Genomic DNA, 24,578 nt, shown 5'->3' on the forward strand with positions numbered 1-24,578 from the left:
AAGAAATGTGACTGGCATCTAAGTTGGAGCAATGAGGGCACCACCACCACAAGCTGTTGTGTCCTACATGTACATGTACAATGATCATTCGTTTACCGATCCTTAGCAAGTCTGAATAATTAAATCCCATAAGAATTGAGGTTACATGTAGTACCATACAGCACATACAAGAAATATGACATATCCTTAAAAGTTGGAACAATGAGGAAGCTGTCAATGAAAACTTTTGTTACCGGTACCTAGAATAACCCCCCACAAAACCTCCATAGCAAGCCTGAATAAAATCTGACAAGAAATGTCGCTTCTAAATAGCTTACGAATAGAGCATATACAAGATATGTGACATGGCCTCCAAGTCGGAACACTGAAGGCGCTGTCACCACAAACTGTTATGTGTCCTTCATGTACAATGTAGATTGACCACCCGCACCTCCTTTAAAATAGCAAGTCTGAGTAAAATCCAGTGAGTAACGATCAAGTCATTGCATAAATATTTAAGCATTTTTGCAAATTTTGACATGGTCAGGGTGACCTTTGAACCTGTAAAAGCTAGAACAGTGAGGGCAGCATTATCAATACACTGTAGGTATAGGTGTATAGATTTGACTATGATACCTTTACATACCAAATTTGAAAAAAATCGGTCGAGAAACAAGGCCAGCATCACACACACAAGCAGACCCTGTTGAATTTACCTTTTCATGTATAAAGACGGAACAAGCGAGGGCACCACCACCACCAAAAACAATAGGCACCTTGATTTCACTATGATGCACCTTTTTGCCAAATTTGAAGAAAATCTAATAAGAAATGTGGCTGATAGAGCACACACAAGAAATGTGACATGGCATCCAAGTCGGAACACTGAGGGCGCCATCACCACAAACTGTTGTGTCCTTCATGTAGAATGACCACCCATACACCTCCTTAGCAAGTCTGAATAAAATCCGTTGAGTAACAATCAAGTTATTGCATATTAAAGCACATTTGCAAATTTTGACATGATCAGGGTGACCTTTGACCCTGTAAAAGGTGGAACAGTGAGGGCAGCATTATCAATAGGTATACACGTAGGTGTATAGATTTGACTATGATACATTAATACATAGGCCTACCAAATTTGAAAAAAAAAAATGGGTCAAGAAACAAGGCTAGCGTACGTTGCACACACAAGCAGACCCTGTTAAATTGACCTTATTTTCATGTATAAAGACAGAACAAGCGAGGGCGCCATCACCAGAAACAACAGACATCTTCGTTGTACCATAATACACCTTCATGCCAAATTTGAAGATGATCTACGAAGAACTGCAGCCAGTAGAGCGCTCTCACAAGAAAATCTCTGTGGCGGACGCGGATGCAGCGGACGCAGCGGACGCAGCGGTGCAACGAGGCCAAATCCATAGTATCCTCCGAACTCTGTTCGGGGGATACAATTAGGAAATTTAATTGAAATTTGCACAAAAGTGAAACATAAAAAAAAAGGATGAAGTATAAATAATACACTCAAGTCTATTATACATTCATTTATTTTACTATTTAAAAAAAAAGAGGTATGCAGAATGTACCGGTATTGAGTTATATGTAACAATAAAAATACCTGTTAATACACACACAAATTACAATGGGTGGGACTGTATTGCACATTTAGGGGAAGTTACTATGATTACTTTGTTAAAATGTGTACATTATTGAGGTTTATGGGGAATCAAAATATGGTGAAGTTATTCAGCATGTTAATGCATGCAGTTAGTTATAATAGTATTAATCAATTTCATACCTTTAACAGAATTATTGTCCTTAAATCTAAGCTGCACACAGAAACAGTCAAACCGCCATTTTGAATTTCAGAGTGAACAAAGTAACTTTCTTTTTTGTAACTGAGAGGGCACCAGGCAATTTTCTCTATCAATTAACCTATAAGCTTGCGACAAGCTTGCGACAAGCTTGCGACAAGCTTGCAAAGATTATGATTGTGGCCATACAGTTGCAGTAAGCTTGCGGTAAGGTTGCAGAATTTGCTCTAACAATTTACCCACAAGCTTTAGCTTGGGACAAGCTCACGAAGATTTTGACTGCATTTTGCATGCTTGCGAAGTTCTAACCCGCAAGCTTGCAGCAAGCATGCAAAGATTTTGATCACAGTTCACAAGCTTAAGTAAGCTTGAGGAGTTTTCTTTAACAACCTGCAAGCTTGCGACAAGCTCACAGAAATTCTGATAATGGCCTGCAAGCTTGTGGTAAGCTTGCGGAGATTTCTGCATTACTTGCAAGCTTACGGCCAGCTTGCAGAGCTGTTAGTTGTCTCACCGCAAGCTTGTCATAAGCTTGCACAGCTTTCATATGGTCTTGCAAACTTATCTGCAAGCTTGCGACACAATCTGCAAGCTTGCGATTATTTTTGCAATCATATCTGCGACCTTGCAATCGTCCACAAGCTAATGGTAAGTTGCTGCAAGCTTACCGCAAGCTTGCAGCAAGCTTACTGCAAGCTTGCAGCAAGCTTACCAGGGGATGCCAAGTTTGTATCATGCTTGCAGTAAGATGGCAATAAGCATGCGCAAGCTTGCACTCTTTAATACAAGCTAATTAAGGTTGCCGCAAGCTTACCGCAAGCTTGCTGCAAGCTTGCCGCAACCTAAGATTTTTATAAGGGTACTGTGGTCCTAGAATAGATAACTGATAGAATACTTGTGGCATGAAAACTGTCTAACATAGTATCAAATCATGCACAAACATGTGATTGATGCAACAAGATAACTTATACAGAGTTCTGTCTTATGCGATATAAGGAATAGTTATTGATCACAATAAGATCAAACATATGAAGGCAGCAAGATCTGTGCAGAGTTTTGATATGGTATATGGACATGTAGCTCTGTGATAATTTACTTACCTGTCTGCCTGTTTATTTGTTTTTGAATAGCCAACCACACTCAGATAAACTGTTGAAGAATTGAGGAAACGAGTGCCACAAAAACATTGTTACACAAATCAGCTACTTTTCTATTTTCTCAAGTCTACATTTCTTTTTTTTTTTAAGGGGGGGGGGGGGTGAGGGGTGGATTTAGGAGGTGCTGATCTAAGTAAAGCAAATACTTGTCTCAGATGATTAAAAAGTAGTTATCCTCTCTTGGTCAGCATGCTGTGTTTATAAGCTGCAGGTTTTCTTTAATCCCTATGCCCTAGAGTTCTATGGTATTGTTATTTCTCAAAATAGGTAGAAGATTTGTTTGTTTTTTCTCTCTTTTGCTTCAAATGAATTGTGGCAACATTTTAGTCAGTACAATCTCTGTTTTTCAGAGAAATCGCAAGACTCCCGTCCATTTCATTGAGAGTCGACCGAAACCCCAAGCATCCTTTGTCCGCGGATAATCTTCAAACACGTACACCGACGAGACCGCTTGTTCTCTTGAACCTCCCATCCGTCTCATTCTTGTGAGCGCGCACTCTCAGCGACTCTCTTGGGGGCACCCTGACTTTTTCTCCCCCTTCTCTTGTCTCATTTCGCTGATGTTCTCCTTCTTTTTTCTCTCTCACTCTCTTGCTTTCTCCGCTAGTGAGGTAACCATTGAATATTTATGTTTGGGTTTTTTAAGCATGGGATAAGGGTATGTCGAGTTTTCCGCATTTATTTCCCCCGGGGGGTGGGGACGGGGATAGCTGCGGAAGAACGGCAAAGTGACAGCGATAGAATGACTCCAAAGCTGACATGAATTAGTGTGTGTATGTGTGTGTGTGTGTGCATGTGCAGCAACGTAACGTGGTGGAAGCAGCAGATCATTTATATCGCAGTTCAAAAATTTCAAAGCCGAGGAATTGCATGCGAAAGAGCAAAACATCACCAAAATGTTCTCTTTTTTCTTTGAGATCACTTTGAAGGCAGTGACATATACCATGTGCAAATGAGAAGAAATTTAGTGTAGAAAAATTTCTTTGACATGAAAAATTCCGACAAATTCACCAGTGACATACTTCTCTTTCATCTGGAGTGTTTTTTAGACTTGGGTATTTTCCCCTGTGTTTTGTTTGTTTAGCTTTTTTTTCATTTAAGTAAATATCTTCTTTGGCTCATTGTTCTTAATTTTTCATTTTTCTGGTGTAAATCTTTCTAAATTGTATTTGAATCGTCACTGTCAACCAAACCAACCAAAACCTTTCCCACTCAATCTCAAATTAAGTGTACATGTTTATTGTATCTATAATTCATTTGTTCCACGGAAAAGCCCCAAAACATTGACAGTTCATTTGAATAGCCAATTGGGGGAATATGAACCCATTATCTAGAAGATTTGGTTTTTCACAGTAGAGTTCAAAGGTTACATGCCAGCTTTCTGTAAGCCACGGGTTAAGCAGGTGGGTGCATCTGCATCCTGTCGCCATGGCAACAGGTTTTGTCGATGTCCGCAGAAAACCATGTTGGCCAATTATGTGTGTAATCACCTTGTCATGTTGGAATATTAATCGAGTGGTGGACTTTGTTTCAGCGATCTCTTGAACTGTCACTTTCATTTCACTGCCCAAAACCACTTTCATCTGCACAAAATAAAATTCTCTGTGAAATTGAATAGAAGAGAAATGTTTTATTTTGTGACTGAACAAAAGCATCGTAAGAAGCTGTTAGAACAGATGCTGACACCTACATTGTATAGGTAGGTGAAGAATGGTTAACAGTGTTGTCAGGAACATTTTTAAAGGGTATGTACAGTTCTGGTTGAGGTGAGGATCTAGCTTTTAATGTTTTGCAAGATATTTAGAAACCACTCTAAGAGATGTCAAAGAGCATGCAATTCGAAGGGGTATCATAAGTTTATTTGATGAAAATCGGTTTTGAAATGGCTGAGATATCCAAAAACAAGGTGAAACAAAGAGATCCTAATAAAAGGCGCGGCCTATCGCCTTTTATTATTATCACTTTTTTGGATATCTCAGCCATTTGAAAACCAATTTTCATCAAATAAACATTGAATCCTTCTTAAAATTACATGCCCTTTCATATTTCATAACAGGTTTCTCTTTATCTCACTAATTAATGTTATAAACCTGAATCCCCACTTCAACCAGTACTGTACAGTCCCTTTAAAGACAAATTGATGGTACATTTGTTACTCCTGAGCCTGATCATATTGAGGTAGATCATTTGTGGGTTTTTTTTTAAAGGAAAGACAAATCTCAACTTTGACATCATGTGTCATTTATAGGGAGGTCAGAAAAGAAGTTTATAAATGCTAAGCTAAGCTTGAGAAAGACTTTCGAAATTGAGGCTTAAAAATTCTGAAAGAGGACTCTACTAAGGACTTGGACATAATTATTTGCAGCACTGTCGAGGCATACATGCTCGGTGTATTTTCTTGGCCGTGGCGAACAATCGAAACTTAGTCCGCACAATGTGTTCTGCGATTGTGGACACTCTCGTCGGCATGTTATATTTTTCTTCTGTTTTTTTTTTTTTTCAGAGAAGGAGAAGGAACTAGTTAGAAAAACCAAAGCGGATGTTGCGTGTAATGTCAACATCAAAAGCAGCGTGGAGTGTTATGGAATGCCTGAATCATCGCGTAGCTGTTTGAAGAGGGCTGGTCTTGTTTTAAAAAGAGAGAGAGAGGAAAAAAAGGCAGTCTCTTTGGATAAAAGATGTAATGAGTCAGAGCTTCTGTCTAGTATTCTAAGAACTATTAATCCATCTCACTGCAATATCGATGCTGTTGTTACGACGCTCAGCCAGTGGGGATGTACTTACATCACTTTGCTTTCTCTTGGATTCTGCAAGTATTCAATTATGTGCTTAAAGAGGCATATACTGAGTATATGTATTCATATGCATATAAAGAGCTTCATTGCAAAAGGAGTTAACTCCATTTGTGTTGATTTGAGATATTTGTGAATAAAGCTGCCAAAAAGAAGCAAAGACAATGATAAGAAAAAGTGGGACATGTTTAATCAGATCTTCAAGTATATTTCTTGTTATGTATAAGAAGTGAGGTATCACTGGAAATGTTTTATTTTGTTATTTCTAATGATCAGTGTTTTTAAACATTTGTCACTTGCTCCATTTCTAAATGGTTATAGCATCCTTCTTCTCAGTCGTATTACCTGTGTGTACAATGGTCTATCCGTGCAAATAGGAGTTACTCATCTGTGTGCTGTTAGAGCTTTTCGTCTGTATGCAAGTTCATCAATATATCACTTTCATATTCTTTCATTCATGTATATAATCCATCCATCTATCTGATGATCTATTCAGTGTTGATTAGTGTGAATCTGTTCCTTGTTCGCAAAACTGATGTGAAGAAATATGGAGAATACACATGTATTAAACTTTTCCCCTCTTTCTCCAATGGTAAGGGGTCATTGTGTGATGCGGTGTGGCCAAAACACAGTACAACTTGAGCATTCTTGAGAGGGAGAGGCAAAAAAACCCCATAAAATCTATCAAATTGTAGGATATGGCTACTTTGATTATGGCTAACTTAAGTTTTGCAGCATTCATGCATGTGTGTGTGTGTGTGTGTGTGTCGGTGCTGCTTAATTGCCGGGCATAAATTTGTAACCAGATCCGTTGGCTATTCTTGGCACAGCTCTTCTCCGTGGTGATGTGATACCAGGTGAGAGGTTGGTTCGAAGACTTCCTCTTTGGAGATTCCTCAAAGAAGCTTTGGATGTGAGGGGAAAAAGAAACGCTTGATCCTCTTCTATAGAGTCTTTTATAGCAGAGGAACTGATTGGTGTTTTTTTTTTTTTACAGTAAAGGGGTGCGGGCTATATTCTTCCTGCGCTTGAACATATTCACAAATTACTTTAAGCATCTGACATAAGTAGGTCTTAAAGGAGGATATCCTGCATTATTCAAGAGAATTTATTTGCATGCCTATCACACCCTCTTTTAGAGGGAAAACCTGATTAAGTAATAGTGCATGAGTCTTGACTGAGTTAGAGTGAGAAATGCACATGCATTTTTTTTTTTTTGGGGGGGGGGGAGAGGAGGAGGAGGAGGAGGAGATGTTCTATAGGTGGTGGATGGAGGACCTCACATGGAGGATGAGGGATGATGGGATATATGCATCTAGGGCTCCGTGGAGCATTCTCTTCAGGTCGGTATCGGTGACACACTCCAGCGGCCCTGACATGGGCACTCGGTAGCGGCCAGAGACCCCCCTTCGCGTGTGCGTGTGCAGGCTCTCCCCGCCGACTTTCACGGGGTGACTCGCGCCTCTCGGGGAGGGAGCCCTCGTTTGGCCAATAGCTTTCACCGACCACCATGATGACCGTTATCCTTTCTACCCTCTCCATCTCTCTCTCTCTCTCTCTCTCTCTTTCTATCTCTCTCTATCTTTCTCATTCGTTGTCTCCCTCTCTTTCTCGATGTCCTTCTACGGTTACGCTTTCGCCTCTCTCGTCGTTCCTGTGAAACAACTCTAAACGCCACTCGCGCGAATCGCCCCCAGGCCAAACTACTTCATCTGATGAGGAATGAGGCATTTGGATTTATTTCCATCACCTTCAGAAACCCCCCCCCCCTCCATTTTTTCCCTTCTTCTTCTTTTTTCTTTCTTCAATTGATGTGTGAATTCTTGCCAGAAACCCGTATCATAGGAAGTGTGTGCTACAGAACAAGACCGTCGCTCATTCCTTTTTTTATTTTCTCTCTTTTCGTATATTGCTATGTCTGTATCCGGCACTCAGGCATGGGATCATCAAATTTTGTTGCTAGAAACAATATCGATGTCTTCTCCGATGCTTCTAGGTGTCATCTTGCAGGGCATTAAATTTTCTTCCTCTCTTTTTTTTTTTTTTTATTCATTTCAATTTTCATATCTGCTCCTATACCGGTGTCGTTCCCAGACGAAAAATTGAAATTGCTGAGGGGCAAAACGCAAGACAAATCATTACTTACACACACACACACACACGTACACACAGACTGAGTAGCAATAGAAATTGTCACGATGATTAATGACTAAAAAAGATTCAGTCGACAAAAAGTGCGATGGGTACAGTTTTTTAAGTAAAAAGAGATTTCATGGTGTCTCACAAAACATACGACGATAGCTTGATGCTGCATCTTTGCCACTCTGGGTTGTCATTGGAGAAAATGATGATTGGGCGGTGGTTAAGCTCAGTTGGTAGCACGTCTGCCTCCAGATTCCAAGGACCTGGGTTCAATTCCCACATCTAAAGGGAGCAGTGTTGTGTGTAATCATACCATCCCCTCTAGTAACAGGCAAAAACAAATACACTCTCTCCCTTGGATAGGACATAAGATGGAGGTACCATGTGTGAGAGAGTCACAACTCACACACGTAAAAGATCCCGCTTCACTCATTCATCGCAAAGAGCAGGGTACATAACCCTTTGAAGTGGTCCCACCTCACATCCAACCGGAACCCATGTAAGACCAGCTATTGCAGCTAAATATGGGCTATTAAGCCATTTCCTCAGATGGAAAGACAAACAAACAAACAAACAAACAAACCAGCAGATGAATATTTCTATAGATGTTATTTCCTAGGTAGTATTTGTCATGTTACAAATGTTTCTAAGCAGTTTAGATAAAAACTACTGTCATGATAATCTGTAAATACAGTCTGAATGAATGATGAATCTAGATAAAGATGCTATCAGGAAAAAAAAAAGGAAATATGATAGCTAAGTTCTACCTCATCAAATGGAAATCCCGGGGTGATGTTGAAATGCAAGTGGGTTTTATGCAGCGATCAAAGACCGGGGCATTTGTATGCAAGATGGGAGCGTGTTCCAGGAAAGAAGAGTTTAGCTGAGGAGGATCTGGATGGATGCGAGAATAGGGAGGGAGGAGGAGGAGGAGGAGGAGGATGCGGAAATCATCTCAGCGACTTATGCAGATTCATCTTTCTTTCTTTTTTAACTGAAAAAATTCTAACTCGATTCGATTGTTGATAGATTGTTGATGCCCTATGATGGGCATATCCTTTTCTCATACTCCGTGATATCTTCCTCCGGACCATTGATTTTCACATGGTGTCTTACGTACATTAATTCTGCTCTTTGTGGTGATCGTGAACATCACGAGACTCATTTGAGATGTCGTTAGTGTGAAAAATATAGAATGGGGGGGGGATGAGTGTCCGTATTTCATAAATGCAGATAGTAATCAAATTTGAGGCTTGCTTTACTCCAGAAATATGCTGTCTGTGACCCATTTTTGCTACTCACCAATTTCTATGCAATCCTGGCCCTTTCCACTTTCCCTGGAGTCATTTTTTTACTTTCCCTTTTCTCTTTTGATTTTTTTTTTTTTGTGGGCATGGTTGTCCATTGGACGGAATTTTTACATCATCCCTGTTCATCCATATCGTAATCCCTAACCTAATAAGCCAAGCAAGTCCCCCGGCTACATCAATCTGCCTGATTCTATTCGTGGGACACTTTCCCCCAGAACTGCCGATCTGACCATCACGGTTACCTCAGCCACCCCTCCAGACCCGCGCTCGCCTCCGTTCCCGTTTTTTCTGAAGCCATGAAATCATCCTCAAATTTCTCGCTGGCCAATAAATTGTGCATATCAGTCACCCTTCTTCCCCCCCCCCCTCCCAACCCAACCATCATTGTCCATCCACCCTACCCCCTATTTCCAAGTCTCACCCCTCGCTCCCTACCTGCACCTCCTTCCACCCCCCCCTCCTTTTTGCACCTTTCCCACCTCATCCACTTCCCCTCCTATCCTCTTTCCCCTATCCCCTCCATCCTCCCTCCCCCCCCCCCAAATTTCCCCATAGAGGAACTGGCTTGCCCTGACTTGGTTTACGTTTTGGGGCGTTAAGCGCCGATAACGCACAGCGCATATCGCTCCTTTGGTTTCACGTTATCGTGCATTTTTTTTTTTCTTCTTCTTCTTCCCTAGGTGTTGTGCATGAGTTTACATGTCCAGCTCAGTTTTCTCCGAGTTGATGTCTTACTTAATTCGCCACGGCGAAAACTGCGATGTAAATATTAATGGAGGTTGGAAGGAGTCAGTGATGGAGTTTGATTTACATGAATTGATTCTGCGATGAGCCAGGTCATGGAGAAATAGCCTGTATCAATATCGACAATTGTTATTCATAAGAGGAATTCGGTTGTACTGCAAATATGGGCCATTATTATTCCCCTCAGGGTTGTTGTTGTTGTTTTTTTTTCACCCTCCTCCTCCCCACTTCTTGGCTACTCTGATGCTGTTTACTTTTTTTTTGTATGCGATTAGCTGGTCTTCACATTATGAAAGTTTAGATGTTTTTTTCTTTAGGTTCTGTCAGTGGTTTTTTTATTTCTTGATCTGAAGTACTGTTGTGTGATACAGAATTTGAAACAGTAAAGACATTCCGTATGCATTTGCTTTTCCTTGCGTTATTTTCAATACTTTAAATTATATTGGAGACTTTTGTTGTTAACCGTCTATTTTTGCACCTGCATGCACATATCAACCCATTTATAAAATGTTAATGTATTTGTCTCATTTTCTCTTTCTGACCCTCTCTCTCAATTTTGTATTCGTTTTATTTGCTGATTTGAAGTGATTTTGTTATTGCAAATTTTGACACACTGTTTTGTTTGCCGATTTCAAATGCTTTTTTGTTTTTTGTATAAATGCAAAGTTTTGACACACCGTTTTTGAGCCACGTGCGCCCCTTTTCTCTCTCTCATTTTATATCTCACTTATCCTTAAGAAATCGACTCAACAGCTGCACAAAATGACCCATCCACCATCCATACTCCATCTCTCTCTCCTGCAGTTGAGAACTCCTTCACCACGGACGCCTCCATCAAGCTCGACGACACCAACGGGCTCGGGCGGGGCCGCCAGGGCCCCAAGAACGGCAGCCGGAGCAAGGCGACGGGGCGGAGTCGGAGGAATAACCCCTCCCCTCCGCCGGAGGACGGCCTGGAGGTACGGACGGAGCAGGAGATTTGATCCGATGCTCAAAGCTCATTTTGATTTTTGATTTGAAAGTGATTTAAATTGTTTTTGATATCTCCACTCTCAAAATGATACTATTATTGCAGAAGATTTGATTTGATGCGATTTGAATGTGGCTTACATTGATTCAGTATGTCCACTTTCAAAATTGTATTATCATTGCATGAGTGCTTTGAATGTGATTTGAATTGATTTGACATCTTTACTTTCAAAATCATGTCATTATTGCATGCATGCTTTTAAATGTAATTTGATTGAAAACTGGCACGCACATTTCTGCATGATGGTATATATCAGCAGTAATCAATACATTTTTTAAATACATGCAATCACATCATATGATAGTCATTTATAACTGAACATATAACCTATATAAGGAAACTATATTCATATGACATATAAAGCATACAAAGCAAATGATTATCAAGATGGAATATCCCTTTAATCTGGGCCTTCTTTTGGGGTGGATTTTGAAGCAAACTTCGGAAGGAGACTAAATTTCTTTCATTAACCCGTTGAAGACGAATCCCGAGAATACTTGGGCAGGTGTCTATGGGAAATGCATGTTAAAGCAAAATCAGTCCGCCCTCAACAGGTTAAGAGCTGTCATGTGGAGTACAGATTTTCTGTGAGTGCAGCAAGATGGTCTGACAAACAGATTCTGTGGGGATATCGTTCAAGGACAAATTGGGATCATTACCTCATTGATAGAAGATGGTCATATGACCAACACTACCAATAATTATATAGCTCTCAGGATACCAAGTTAACCCAGGGGGTACAGGGAAACATTGTTTGTAATGCAAAAAAAAAAAAGCAGTCATGATTTCAGATTCTAATAGAGAATGGGTTAGATCACTTACAAGCTTTTATATACCAGTACCTGTAGTCTCTGCTTGTGTGAAATTGCTAAAATGAAATTTAAAAGACAAACAAACAAAAACTTCACTAATATGTTGCAGGCGAGATTTCAGATTCCAATGGAGAATAGGTTGAATCACTTACAAGCTTTTATATAGTCTCTGCTTGCATGAAATTGCTAAAGTAAAATTTTGAAGAAAAAAAACTTCACTAATATGTTGCTTTCATGATGAGTGTTTCATTCAAAAGGATGATTAACCTGGACTGATTTTGCTACAACACATACACTGTATTTCCCATAGACACTTGCCCAAGTATACTCGTCCTCAACGGGTTAACACTCTTTGAGCTGTACATGTTTTCTTGTTTTTGTTTTTGTTTTTTGCTTCTTGTAATGCCAATTTCTTGCGTTGCACGAAGGGGTCATTGCCATTCACAAATTCACTGTCTCAACAGTTTTGTCTGACGTTAATGGGGGGGGGGGAAGAAAACAGAAAATGTTAAAGACGGCAGCACCTGTTAGAGTTCGTGGGTGGTAAAGCGATGAGATAATTGTGACAATCGTGCACGTATGATTGATACTATCTTCTGCCACTGACGGTTATGGTCGCAGCGACAGATAACGGGTTCTCTCTAGCGCACCTGTCCTCATCACGGTTTAAAACGTAGTTGTGCTATTTCGCTCTTTACTTGACGATAAACCCCCATCTTTAGCAGCCAACCACCTCCCGGTCAAACAAAGAACTCTTAAAGATAAAGAGTCCTGATGAGGGGGCAAATTTTATCATGGAGCATTTAAAGGGATCGTATAGTTTTGGTTGAGACCTAATTTCAGGTTTCTAACATTTTTTGGTGAGATAATGAGAAACCTCTTATGAAATATGAAAGAGCGTGTAATTCTATGAGGAATTCAACGTTTATTTGATGAAAATTGGTTTTGAAATGGCTGAGATATCCTAAAAAGAGCGAATTTAATAAAGTGTGGGACCCACACTTTATCATGATCGCTTTGTTTTACTTTGTTTTTTGATGTTTCAGTCACTCCAAACTCGATTTTCATCAAATAAACTTTGAATTCCTCTTAAAATGGTATGTTCTGTACTATATCATAAGTGTTTTCTTGGTATCTCGAAAAAGGTTAAAAGCCCAATTCTCATCTCCACCAACACTGTACCATCCCTTTAAGACAACATTCTCCAAAGCAATATTTAGGCTCATTGTGTGAGGGATAGGCCCTATAGTATACAAATAGTGAATGGTCGTGAGTGCGCTGGTACAAGATTTTGCACGAGGTGAAATATAGAGGTGCTCTATTTAAGGAGGCGAAGCCAAGTTGAAAAGTGGGTCTCATCTTTCAGAGTGCGAAATCTTGTTCCATTGCACGAGTGAAGACCATGGACTATTTGTTTTATACACCTTGGACATTAACCCGTTGAGGACGGACTGATTTTGCTACAACACGCATTTCCCATAGACCCCTGCCCGAGTATACTCGGGACTCGTCCTCAACGGGTTAACAGATATGGTCCATACAGATCCCTCTTGAATTTAGCACAGAAATGGCAACCATTTTTCGTGAAAGGCGACGCAGTCACAGTTAATCCCGTCATACTTCTTTTGCATACAACGCAAAATCAATCAATTGAAGTTGTGAATACAGTATAAAAATGAGGGACAAAATGCGCACTTGTGAGTGCACATGTAACAACTGTTGAGCGTGCGTGGCAAAGGTTTGTTTATTGTGACATCAGAGCCGTGCGATGGAACAAAAACTTCGAGTCAATCGTGAGTTCAACACAGGAGTCAGTGGATATTGGAGTTTTCAGCCATGCAATATCCATTTTTGCCCAACCAAAATTGCATGGCTGACAGTGACAGCCGTGCAATGGAACTGTTAACTGTATGCCACATGATGAGCAATCAGATAGGTACATTCTTTTTAGGTGTTATTTAAACTGGAATATTACACAATTTGCCTCAAACATTTCTGAATAGAACTTTTCCATCCAAATCAAAACATTAAATGTCACATGACTTGTGACTGTGATTTTTCGGGCAGCGATATTCATATTCACTTGTTCTGATTTAAAAATATATAAATATGAGGGGAAAAAATTAGAGAAAGTTCAGTTTAAGTGTGCTTTCATTTGAGTAGTTTTTGCCATGTCTCATCCTTGTTCAGTGCAACTATACTTGATGATCCTCTATTCTTGGTCATTCATTGCAAAAGGACGTATGAGCCAACACTGCTTCACTTTAAAGGTCCTGTTTACCTTTGGGAGCAGTGATTTCAAAAATGTTGAAATGATGCATATTTGTAGGTCTGTTGTGTCACAAAACATCCTACCATGTAAAATTTTCACAATAAAGCCGAAAATATAAGGAGATATCAGTGTTTTTCTCAATAAACCGTAACTGTAGATGGTTTAGTCAGGAAACATTCTTATTATTACTATTGTTCACATTTTGTGTATTTATCAACACATAACATCACTCATAGGGATTCACGTTTTTATAGTGGTTTTTTCTACCCCTAACTCACATTTTAGAACTACTTTAAAGCACTAATGCTGGGTTTTGTTTCATCTGCAAATGGTAAATTATGCCTTTAATTGTGTCATTAGATCCCTTGAATTGGCACAGGTGTGAGTGCTTCAGATAAGGCTCAAGTTCAAAGTTCATAAAGGTTATCAGATGTCAGTGGTTGGAGAGAAAGGGGAGGGGCGTGCATATGCTACCTATCGTGCTGCATGAGCGGCAGTATACTTTGTCTGTTTCTCTCTCTCTCCCTCCCCTTCTCTCTCTCTCTCTCTCTCTCTCTCTCTCTCTGTTGCCTATCTATGTCCTATCTCTTTCTCTCCTTCCTTTTTTCTCTTACTTTGGCAGAGATACAATAATTTGCGAAGACACTGTTAGACACCTGTGGCTCCATTTCAGAAATGATAGAAATTTGCTGAAGTAAGCTATATTATGATTGTTGAAAATCATGAAAAAACAAAACACACACACACTCTGGCATAGAAAAAGTTTGGAGAATTGTGCTGTCAGTATCATTTGTTTGTAATTATGTCTTTATTGTTAAACAAAACAGAAAATGAAGGACATGTCATTGTTACCAACATCAAGAGATATATGAACAAATATCAAAGTGCTGATAAAATGTGAATCAAATAGTTTATTCAAGCACCACAGTCCATGAGAACTATTCAGTGTTGTGAATCCAGTACCACATCCCAGAGTTTTAACCCTTTCTGCGTGCCCCCAACTTTGGCTTAAAGGAACATATGATATAATTCCAGACGATTTTCATAATTTCACATCATGTAGTACATAAATCGACAACTCCAAATAAAGATTTGTGGAATTCATTGTGGTTCTTGAGCAGAGAAACAATACTTTGAAAAACCTTAAACAAATTACACTGAACAAGGATGATGACATAGGAGGTTCACATATTTCAGAAATGTAGCAGTGTAATTCCATTACAATACTGCTTGCTTGCAAGTTCACCTGTGTATAATCTATGCATGCCTTCTTCTTTTGTTCTGTTTCCTTGAGCCCCAACTCATGCATTCCTATGGTGACTCTGCCATGTCATCATCCTTATTCATTGCAATTCGTTCTAAATCTTAAAAATATTCTTTTACTTCATCCCAATTAACATAAATTCTGAAACTCTGTCCTCAGTATAACTACTTTATAGTTGTTCAAATGTAAAAATCTGAAAATCATCCAGAGGTCTCCTTTAAGCTTTTTCTTCAGCATTCAGTAATGCATACAAACTTGGGTCTTGTTGTGAAATCAGCAAGACTACTCTGAGGTATAGCAATGTGTCTCAGTCTAGCACAAAGACTATATGGTGACACAGTAGGGATTAGGGGATTAGGTAATCTCTAATCATAATACATTTGAAGAATTTGATTGCAAAAAAATGATCTTCATTCCTGTCAATTTGGGATGTTTCAGTCAGACAGGCTGTAAAACAAAGACAGTAATGAGATTTATGGGATATCTTTAAACTTATCTTTATAAACAATATTTCTTTTTATGCAACACGTGAGTTATCATTGGAAAGGGGTTCCTTGACCTTTGCCTCTGGGACAATTATTGCTCCCATGATATCTCACTAAGCCAAACATAAAACCTACCCTCAAACATAACCCTAACCTTAACCCGTTGAGGACGGACTGATTTTGCTACAACATGCGTTTCCCATAGACAATTGCCCGAGTATACTCGGGACTCATCCTCAACAGTTTAATCCTAATCCTCACATCAGGCTAAACCTAAAACCCTATCACAACCCTGTCCCCAACTCTAAGTCCTTGGAGAAAGTAAGACCAGAGCAATTGTTGCAGGAGTAAATGTCGTGTCACCTTGGAAAGGTTTTACATTGTATATTGTTCTATTCTGATAAATGGACTTGCTTTGAAATGATTAAAAAAAGCACTTCACATGTTTTACATTCAAACTCTCTCGATAGTTTTCAGTCATCTATTCCCATAGGTAAAAAAAGCTTTCAAGCACAGTAAGGGTAAATTTATTGGACACAAGGGGCATGAGGGCCCCGCACCCCCCCCCCCCCCCCCCTCCCGTATTGATCTAAAGCTGATGTTAACATGTTATCAAGCGGAATGATCAGTGCCTCTGTGGGTAATCACTTCATTCTGTTTGAATACACACCCAAATGATAAATACACCTGCTTGTGTTGTTTTATCTTTATCTCTCCAGGTAAGTTAGAGAGAGATAATGTCATATATGATACATTCCATTAAGGATATGGATGTCTGATACCGGGGATAGCTTTAATCATCATTTTTTGGTGGTTCTTTTGTTTTTTTTTGTAAGTAACAGGTGATACACAGTGAGTGATATGATTATGGATTTGGTTATCTACTCATTCATTACATATGCTGGTTCGAATTACTCCCGAGATCAGATGCTAACCATTCTTTGCAATAACCTCTCATTGCTTGCATGTAAAGTTGCCAGATAATGATTCAAGTGATTGCTTTCAAATGCTTACTTAAATTTGGAAGTCGTCGACATGAAGTTTGTTAGTGCTGCTGCAGGTTTTGTGTATTGTTCTTTTACTGATGGAGGGTCTGCGTGTTGATTTAGTCAAATCATAGTTATCCGAAGAAAGTGGTCGGTTCTTTTTGTTCTCTGTATGACAGAACTTAGTTTTGTGATATTAAACTGTTTGCTGCAAAAGTCTGAAATCTCCACAGAATTTTTAGGGAACTGTTGTGGTTCTGTGAGCCATGTGTAAACGCAGCATGTATTGTAATCCAGCAGTCAACCAGATTAAGCTATGTATTTGTTAACTCTGAGAGATTTTTATTTTGTTTGTAATTTATAGGATCTGCATTTCTGCTTCTTGCATGAATGAGAATGTTTGCAAGACTAGGGTACTGTGTGTATGTTTCTTTCTCTCTTTTTCTTTCAATTTAAAACATTGCACCAAGTTGGAAATTGACTTTAGTTAATCCTTAAACCGCTGGTTAGAGGAGCCAGACATTTCATGTGGTAAGCCTATGGGTATAGAGTTGGCTAAGAATGATGTCATAACCAGTCATCACCTAGAAAAATGGCTCTAAACAACATCACCTGGGCCTGTTTCATAAAGCTGTTCATAAAGTTACGCACGACTTCATGAACGACAGGACTATGGCAAGCCAAGTGGGTTTTCTAATCATTGTTAATTTCAATAGCTAAAGTTGAAATTTGCAGATGATAATGATTATTCTTACATGTTAACACACATTTTTAGTTGAGAGTGTATTTTGTCCCCAATGTAGAGGAGATATTGACATACAGTCATACTTTGTTAAAGCACAATGAAAAAAAAAATGGGCACACATATTGACACTTCATATTCCAGTCATTCGTAAAGACATGCATAACTTTACAAATGGCTTTATGAAACAGGGTCCTGACCCGGTCTGTGAACACTATTGTTGCTAACTGAGCCCACACCTGGTTCCAATCCAAGCTATTACAGAATGCTGTTGCCATCATCATCTTCAGTACTCTATTGCTAGAGAGTATGTCTTACCTCTACATGTACACCTTGTATTGAGCCTGCTCGTTGTCAAAGTGCAGTACCTTCAGACACAGTCCCATTAATTGTATTCAGTGTGGCTAATCGATCATGGTTCTTCAAGGAGAACATTTCTAATGAAATCTTATCATAAAACTATTCTCTCTCCTCCCTCACAGAGAGTGTTTGTCTGGGACCTGGATGAAACCATTATCATCTTCCATTCACTGTTAACGGGCTCGTATGCGACGCGGTTCGGCAAGGTAAGGTCTCAATCCACTTTTCTGTCGTTCATCTCTTGTGTCATTGATGTGTGTTGAGATGCAGAGGTGCCACATCTCCTTAATTCGACAAAGTAAAACACAGTCGTTTGAATTCAGAGCACACATTACATTGATTTGTGTGCTTTTAAAGAAACACGTTAGAAATCATGAGAAGAAAAGAAATCACGGGCATACATACTCGGGCAGGATTTGAACCTATGACCTCCTGATCTCTGGACAGGTGTCTTGTCCACGAGACCACAAAGTTTCCACCCGACAACCGGTGCTGTTTCTAATCCTTATAGCAGGCAGCGGGTACTGCATGATAATTGACATGGATGAAATTCATGATGATGATGATGATGATGATGATGATGATGATGATGATGATGATGATGATGATGATGATGATGATGATGATGATGATGGTGATGAAATTGAAGATGTCACATTTTGGCAAAGATGAGGATGACCTGCCTCAAAATTATTTCTTGCTTCAAGAGCAATGCGAGAGCAGGATTCCAAGTTCTTTTTTTTATCATTTTCATTTCTTCATAAAAGATAATCTAGCATTGCTTGACTTCTTCTCGTATCTAGCGTACACGGCGGACCCAAGGTCCTGCGTGGGGCCGCCATGGCTCGCATCTTGCATCCTGTGCAGGTCGATTTGCATTTGAATGCATTTCTTTCCACGGTGCCAATGTCCATCCCCAAGATTCACTAATTCTTCTCTTCTTTTTTTTTTACCTCCCCCTCAGTTTGTCTGTCTGTCTGTCTGTCTGTCTCCCTCCCTCTCTCTCTCTCTCTTTCTCCTGGAAGCCTTCACCTCTCTTTCCTTCAATTCAATTGAGCTTTTCTTCAAAGAATATAGGATTTTTTTTTTACCCTTGTCTCATAACCACAGTATGGTGGCAAAAGCAGAAAAAAGATAGAAAGAGAGTGAGATATATATAAAAGAGAAATATATAAAGAGAGAGAGAGAGAGATGAAAGAGAGAGAGGGAGGGAGATATAGTAAGAGAGAGGGAGAGAAGGAGATGGAGAAATACTGATGAAAGTGAAAGAGAACAAGAAATCTGTCAAATTGAGGGGTACATCGGCACAGACCAAGACGTGCGTCTCTGTGTGTTTGTGTGTATGTGTGTGTGTGTGCCATGTCTCGCAATCTAACACTCCTTGCCTCGGGCGACCCGTACACAGGCTTTTCTGTCATTCACCCCGCGTTTTCATTTACTCCTCACTTATTAAAACGACCACAAAAAAAAAAGAGAAGAAGGAGAAGAATATGCTTGGAAAAGATATAAAGAGGTAGAGATAGAGAATGAGGGGAAAGAAGGAGATGAATAGAAAGTAAGAGAAATAGACAAGCAGAAATAGATCTCATGCGGGGAGGAAACATTCTAAAGGGGAATGAAGAAGAGATGGGGGAATATTGACTAGTTTTTGGTGTTAAAAGTAACAATAATTGATTGATAGTGAGAGAAATATAGAAATATATACAGAGGAGAGCCAAACGGACGTTGTTATGATACAAACTTTGGTAGTATTCCGTGGGGTGGTAAATTTAGGGATGGAAACCCTGGGAGGCTGAGCAGAAGGAGAAAAGGTAACACTGATTCGAGTGAGGATGTGAATAAACCAGAGAGAGGGAGATGAAATATATATATTTGAATATACTTCAATGAAATGATTCTTGCTTAATGTGTTCAAATGATTTATCTGATGGTGAAAATCTATTTTGGAGCTTGCAGTGTTTATTAACCCATTCCCTTTGTGGAACCAGAGGCGGCATGTTTCAGATTAGTGGAGGAAGCACTAGATCTTGCAGGTGATGGGGTGGTAGTCCATCTAAATATGTATTGAGCCTTTGAATATGTGGAAAAACAAAATAAAACAAAATAAAAAAACTCAAAGAGATAGGAGAGACATGAAAGATCGAATGTTCAATTTTAAGGATAAAAAGAAAGATGTATTCTTTTTGTTTAAAGTGTCGGCGGATGTCAAAAGTGTCAGCTTACGTATAAGATAGAGAGAGGATGGTTGAAGAGAATGCTGAGAAAAACTTTCGTTTCCATGGAAGTGGGCTTATTCACCAACCAAGTCATCCCCGTATCATCAACTTGGACGAAGAGAGAGAGAGCGGAGTACCTGACATATTTCCTGCCATGCCACTGGGAGACGGAGATTGATAGTGGTAGATTTGGAGTCTTTTTTTGATTGACACCGTAATAGGAGAGGAGACCAGCCATCACCTGGTCCTATAACCTTGAGTGCGTATGACATTTCCAGCGACTTCATAATTTCGGTCTTCCGCACGCCCGATTTTAAAACTTTGGACTTTTGTCGAGGGTCTTCCTTTCCATCCATTTCGCCGCACCGACAGAGTAAAGGAGATGATAAAAGAAACGGTACCTGCAAAAAAAAAATTGTCAGTCTTATCTATAGCATCTATCGGGAATCACGTTATCCTTCATTCAAGCCCAATTCATCCTATCCAATTTCATCTCGTCACTGGAATAATCTCATAGCGCTCTCTCTCTCTCATCCCTATCTCGAATAAAGACAAAAATATCTATAAAAAAAAAGAATTGGAGACACAAGATGATGGGAGAAGAACTTGGTAATCCAGAAACCTCCGCGACAAAGGTGACAGTTGGAATATGATGACAAAGTATTAGCTAACTACAGATGCGGGAGTGATAAAGGCCAGGAGCGAAGTTGGCAAAACTCTTTCCGGTGACAAGAAAGTGGGCTGAATGAGAAGAGAGATGAAACCGTCGGTGATGGCCACGGAAGGCTGAATGAGTGTTGATGATGATTTGATAGCGCCGTCAAATCTGACACCGAGAACTCACCCGCGAAAAAAAAAAGAAAGTGGAACAGAGTGGCTGCATTCTTTCTCTCATAATTTCTCACTTTTCTGCTCCTCTATTTTTTTGTCAAACTTGACGTGACCTGCAACCTACTTATCTAACTCAACTTTCTCAATCATGACATTGAGGTGTCTCTTTTACTAGTTAAGGCCAACATTACTCCATGCATTTGTATGTTTTTACTATTTTCTGTAAGCCACTTTTGTCTGATGGTATGCACAATATTTGAGACAGCTATGTGACAACCAAGACACAGAGAAATCATTCTGGTAGAAATGGCTCGTCTGGTCTCACACAAGCTCACGATTAGTCAGACTGGGATGGGATGACCCTCCTTAGCTCTGGTTCTTAACCCGTTGAGGACGAGCTGATTTTGCTACATTTATAACATGCATTTCCCATAGACACCTGCCGGAGTATACTATGGGACTAGTCTTCAACAGGTTAAGAGCCTAATTGGCGAATCCCATTATGCAGAATTGCACATTGTCATGTAACCCACATCCCTCCCCCCCCCCAAAAAAAAGGAATGCATGTAGATCTGACCTTCCCCAGCAATTTGAAGATGGATTTTCTGACCAATCTCATTATTCTTTCCCAACAGATTGTATGTGAGTGTATAATATATTGTAAATGTGCACTCTGGAACAAATTTGTGGATTTTTTTTTTTTTTTAAAGGGGGGGGGGGGGGGAGAGGGAAGAATGTCGGTTGGTTCATGGTGCAAGGACGTGCCCAAAGTTGAAGCTCAAGGGTGTAGTCCCACCCACGCTACCAGTTGCTGTTAGGATAGACAATGAAAAGGGGGGGGGGGGGAGATGTACAGATGAGGGAACTTAGCATCCCCAATCGAGAGTGTTAGGATGGACTAGGTAGCGGTGGTGTGTTACAAGTGCACTTCTGACGCAACCGATCAGAAAAGAGATCTGTCATCGAAATCATCATCTCTCGGTGAAGGCTGTCAGGTCGGATTTGTCAAAAACGTTCCCAGGGAATGTAATTGTGTTCTGTGCTGCTCTACGACTTAATTCAGTACCAGCACACAGAGGTGTGTTTCCCAGAAGAATTTTGTATGGATATCATCACTGAGTACAGTCATGGTAAACAAAGCTGTGTTTTTGTTTTTCTCAGGGATGTCTTGTATTTCAATCATATGGCATGTATGAAAGATGAAAAAGGCAGTCTAAAACGCTACTTTGAGATGTGTTTTGACATTCTGTTGTCGCAGTCTTGTGCTTATTTCATCTGAGTTCTCCCCTTTTTGGAACTGTGTCTGAAGTATATCTTCGTATGGGTCACAATAAAATCTATGGAGATCAATCGTGATACAGCAGTATTATGTTGGAGGTAATGCAAATGAATAAAGTTGAAAGGTATCAGAAATTTGAGCACCTTAAAAAAATATATTCTTAGAAGGAGTGTGATTCACATTTGGTACTGAACATCTGAATATTAAACATAGTTTATATAGGCAGTGGAAATAGGCAGAAAATTAGTTCATTGTTGGTAACAAATTTGGTTCAAGCGTGGATCTTCCTGAACCATTGCCATCACTTTTTTATTCCACAACGTCTGCTCAATCTGCAATAACTTGCAGACTTAGCCGTATTCTACCGGCTGTTTACCACTGTTGCACAGGGCTTAACCAACACTTTGTTATATGTAAAGTTTCTAAGATGTGCCAGATAAAAAAAAACAAAAGGAGTAGAAAGAGTCATGTTGTTACTGCCAAATAATGTCAAATGCTGGTGGAAGATTTTTTTTTCTTCCTCAATCTCCTTTCCCTCATATGTCCCCCAAGGGCTAATATTTATGAGAAATTTTCCCCCCAAATATTGGAGGGAATAATGACAAGGGTTGTAATCACAAACTGAACTTGCCTCGCAACAACAGAGGAGATTTTGAATGAAAATAGCCAGAGGTGTTTCCATTCATCTGTCGATCTATCCCTCACAAACTTTCTCCCTCTCCTCTTTCTTTAATACTCTTTCTCTCTCTCTCTCTCCCTCTGTATCTCTTTCTCCGTCTGTCTGTTTCTCTCATTCTCGTTCTATCTCTCCTATCTATCTCTGGCATCTTTTCTATCTAAGCCCACCTTACTTTTCCAGCGCTATTCTCTCGCTTTCGTGTATTATCTCTCCATGTTTCTCACTCTTTCTTCATTCTGTATGTTACTTTGTCTCTATATTTCTCTTTCATATACCTCACTTTCGATGTTTCATATATTCATGTGTTTCACTCCATTTCCCATCCCTATAATCAACAGTAACTTGAGCTACTGTTTTTTTTTCTTCTCTCTCTCTCTTTAGTAACTTGCATAGCTCAAATAACTCAGATATTTGATACCGTCTTTAAAAAAATGTAGAATTTTCTCTGCGTTTCCTGTGCAATTGGTGGAGTTTGTTTAATCTGTGTATGTTTATTTGTCGGTTACTTTACCTCTCTATTCTTACATCACATCTTTCTAATTTACTGTAAGGTCATTTTACTTTCTAAAAGCTTCCTTTTGGGTATTCCAAGAGTCACCTGTGTTTCAGTCCTTCCCATCATGTTACTATTCAGCGAGTTGACTTCTTAAGTCCTGAAAGTGTAAACTTGGTATCAATCAAACCAGTGCTTTTTTAGTCTTTTACCCTGGATGAGGGCTGTCGCAGACATGAAAGTCACCTGCGATTCCCTATACGCATTGTTTGCCGGCAGGTGTGCGTTTCTTCTGCTGCAAAAAAAAAAAAGTGCTGCGATGATTGCTTGCTTTGACAACTCAGCACAAGCTATGTGATGAAAGTTACTGTCATTTTGACGATTCTGCAGTTAGTTGTTTTGTTTTCTGCCATGGATCTCTGTTTGATGTGTTGTCTGGCTGTCTGTCGGTCTGGCTGTCTGTCTACCAGTATGTCTCCCTGTCTGTGGTCCCCCCCTCCCCCCCCCCCTTCCCCCATCCCACCTGTACCCTACTTCTGCAACAGTCTCTCTCTCTCTCTCTCTCTCTCTCTCTATCTCCCCCATTCTCTCTCATGTTGAGGTAATCATTCCCATCATTTTTTTTTCCTTTCCGATCGCAACCTTTCAACGGTCGATGACATGCTTCATGAGGAGATGTAGTAATGAAATTTAAGTCTCAGTCAGCGTTCAAGGGAGTTCGCAGCCTTTTCGCTCAGCCGGTATCCAGGAACTTTCCCCCTGCTTTTCCAGTTTCCAGCTTCTGTCGTCCGTCTCTGAAGCGTCCCCCATTGTTTCTCTCATCTCATAAAGCCTCCACCTTAATCGATAGCTCCCTCCACTACATATACCTCATCATTTCCCCCCAATTTCTAAATTGATAGTACTTTCATTTCTGTCACATTAGAATCATTCAGAGACTGGTTTGCTGAGAGCACCACCAGGTTAGGTGGGAAAAGAAAGTAGGGAGTGGTAGCTGTTATGGTACACTTTTATGCACAATATACATATATGGTTGTATGCTCTCTTGATTCGTCGACTCAGAAGCATGTGCAACTATGTCATTTACAATTTACATGATGCTGTTTATACTGTACATTCATTTTATCATGCTTCACTTTTATCAGTTCATTGCCTTTTAAATTTCCTCCAAGAGGAGTAAAATATATC

General features: G+C 39.8%; 1 protein-coding gene across 2 annotated transcripts in view; it reads left to right on the plus strand.

The window, feature by feature from the left end:
• Nucleotides 1-24,578, plus strand: part of LOC139712826 (protein phosphatase EYA1-like) — a 134,254-nt gene that overhangs the window by 67,686 nt on the left and 41,990 nt on the right. The window contains exons 7-8 of one of the 2 annotated variants that reach the window (XM_071624616.1): nucleotides 10,680-10,900; nucleotides 18,015-18,098. In XM_071624616.1, the coding sequence (XP_071480717.1) occupies nucleotides 10,680-10,900; nucleotides 18,015-18,098 (305 nt within the window). The remainder of the gene's footprint in view (nucleotides 1-10,679; nucleotides 10,901-18,014; nucleotides 18,099-24,578) is intronic. The other variant, XM_071624617.1, reaches the window with a different exon arrangement.

This window comes from Diadema antillarum, unplaced genomic scaffold (genome assembly GCF_040938485.1).
Source record: "Diadema antillarum isolate AM-2024a unplaced genomic scaffold, OU_Dant_1.0 seq00001863_RagTag, whole genome shotgun sequence".
Classification (NCBI taxonomy): domain Eukaryota; kingdom Metazoa; phylum Echinodermata; class Echinoidea; order Diadematoida; family Diadematidae; genus Diadema; species Diadema antillarum.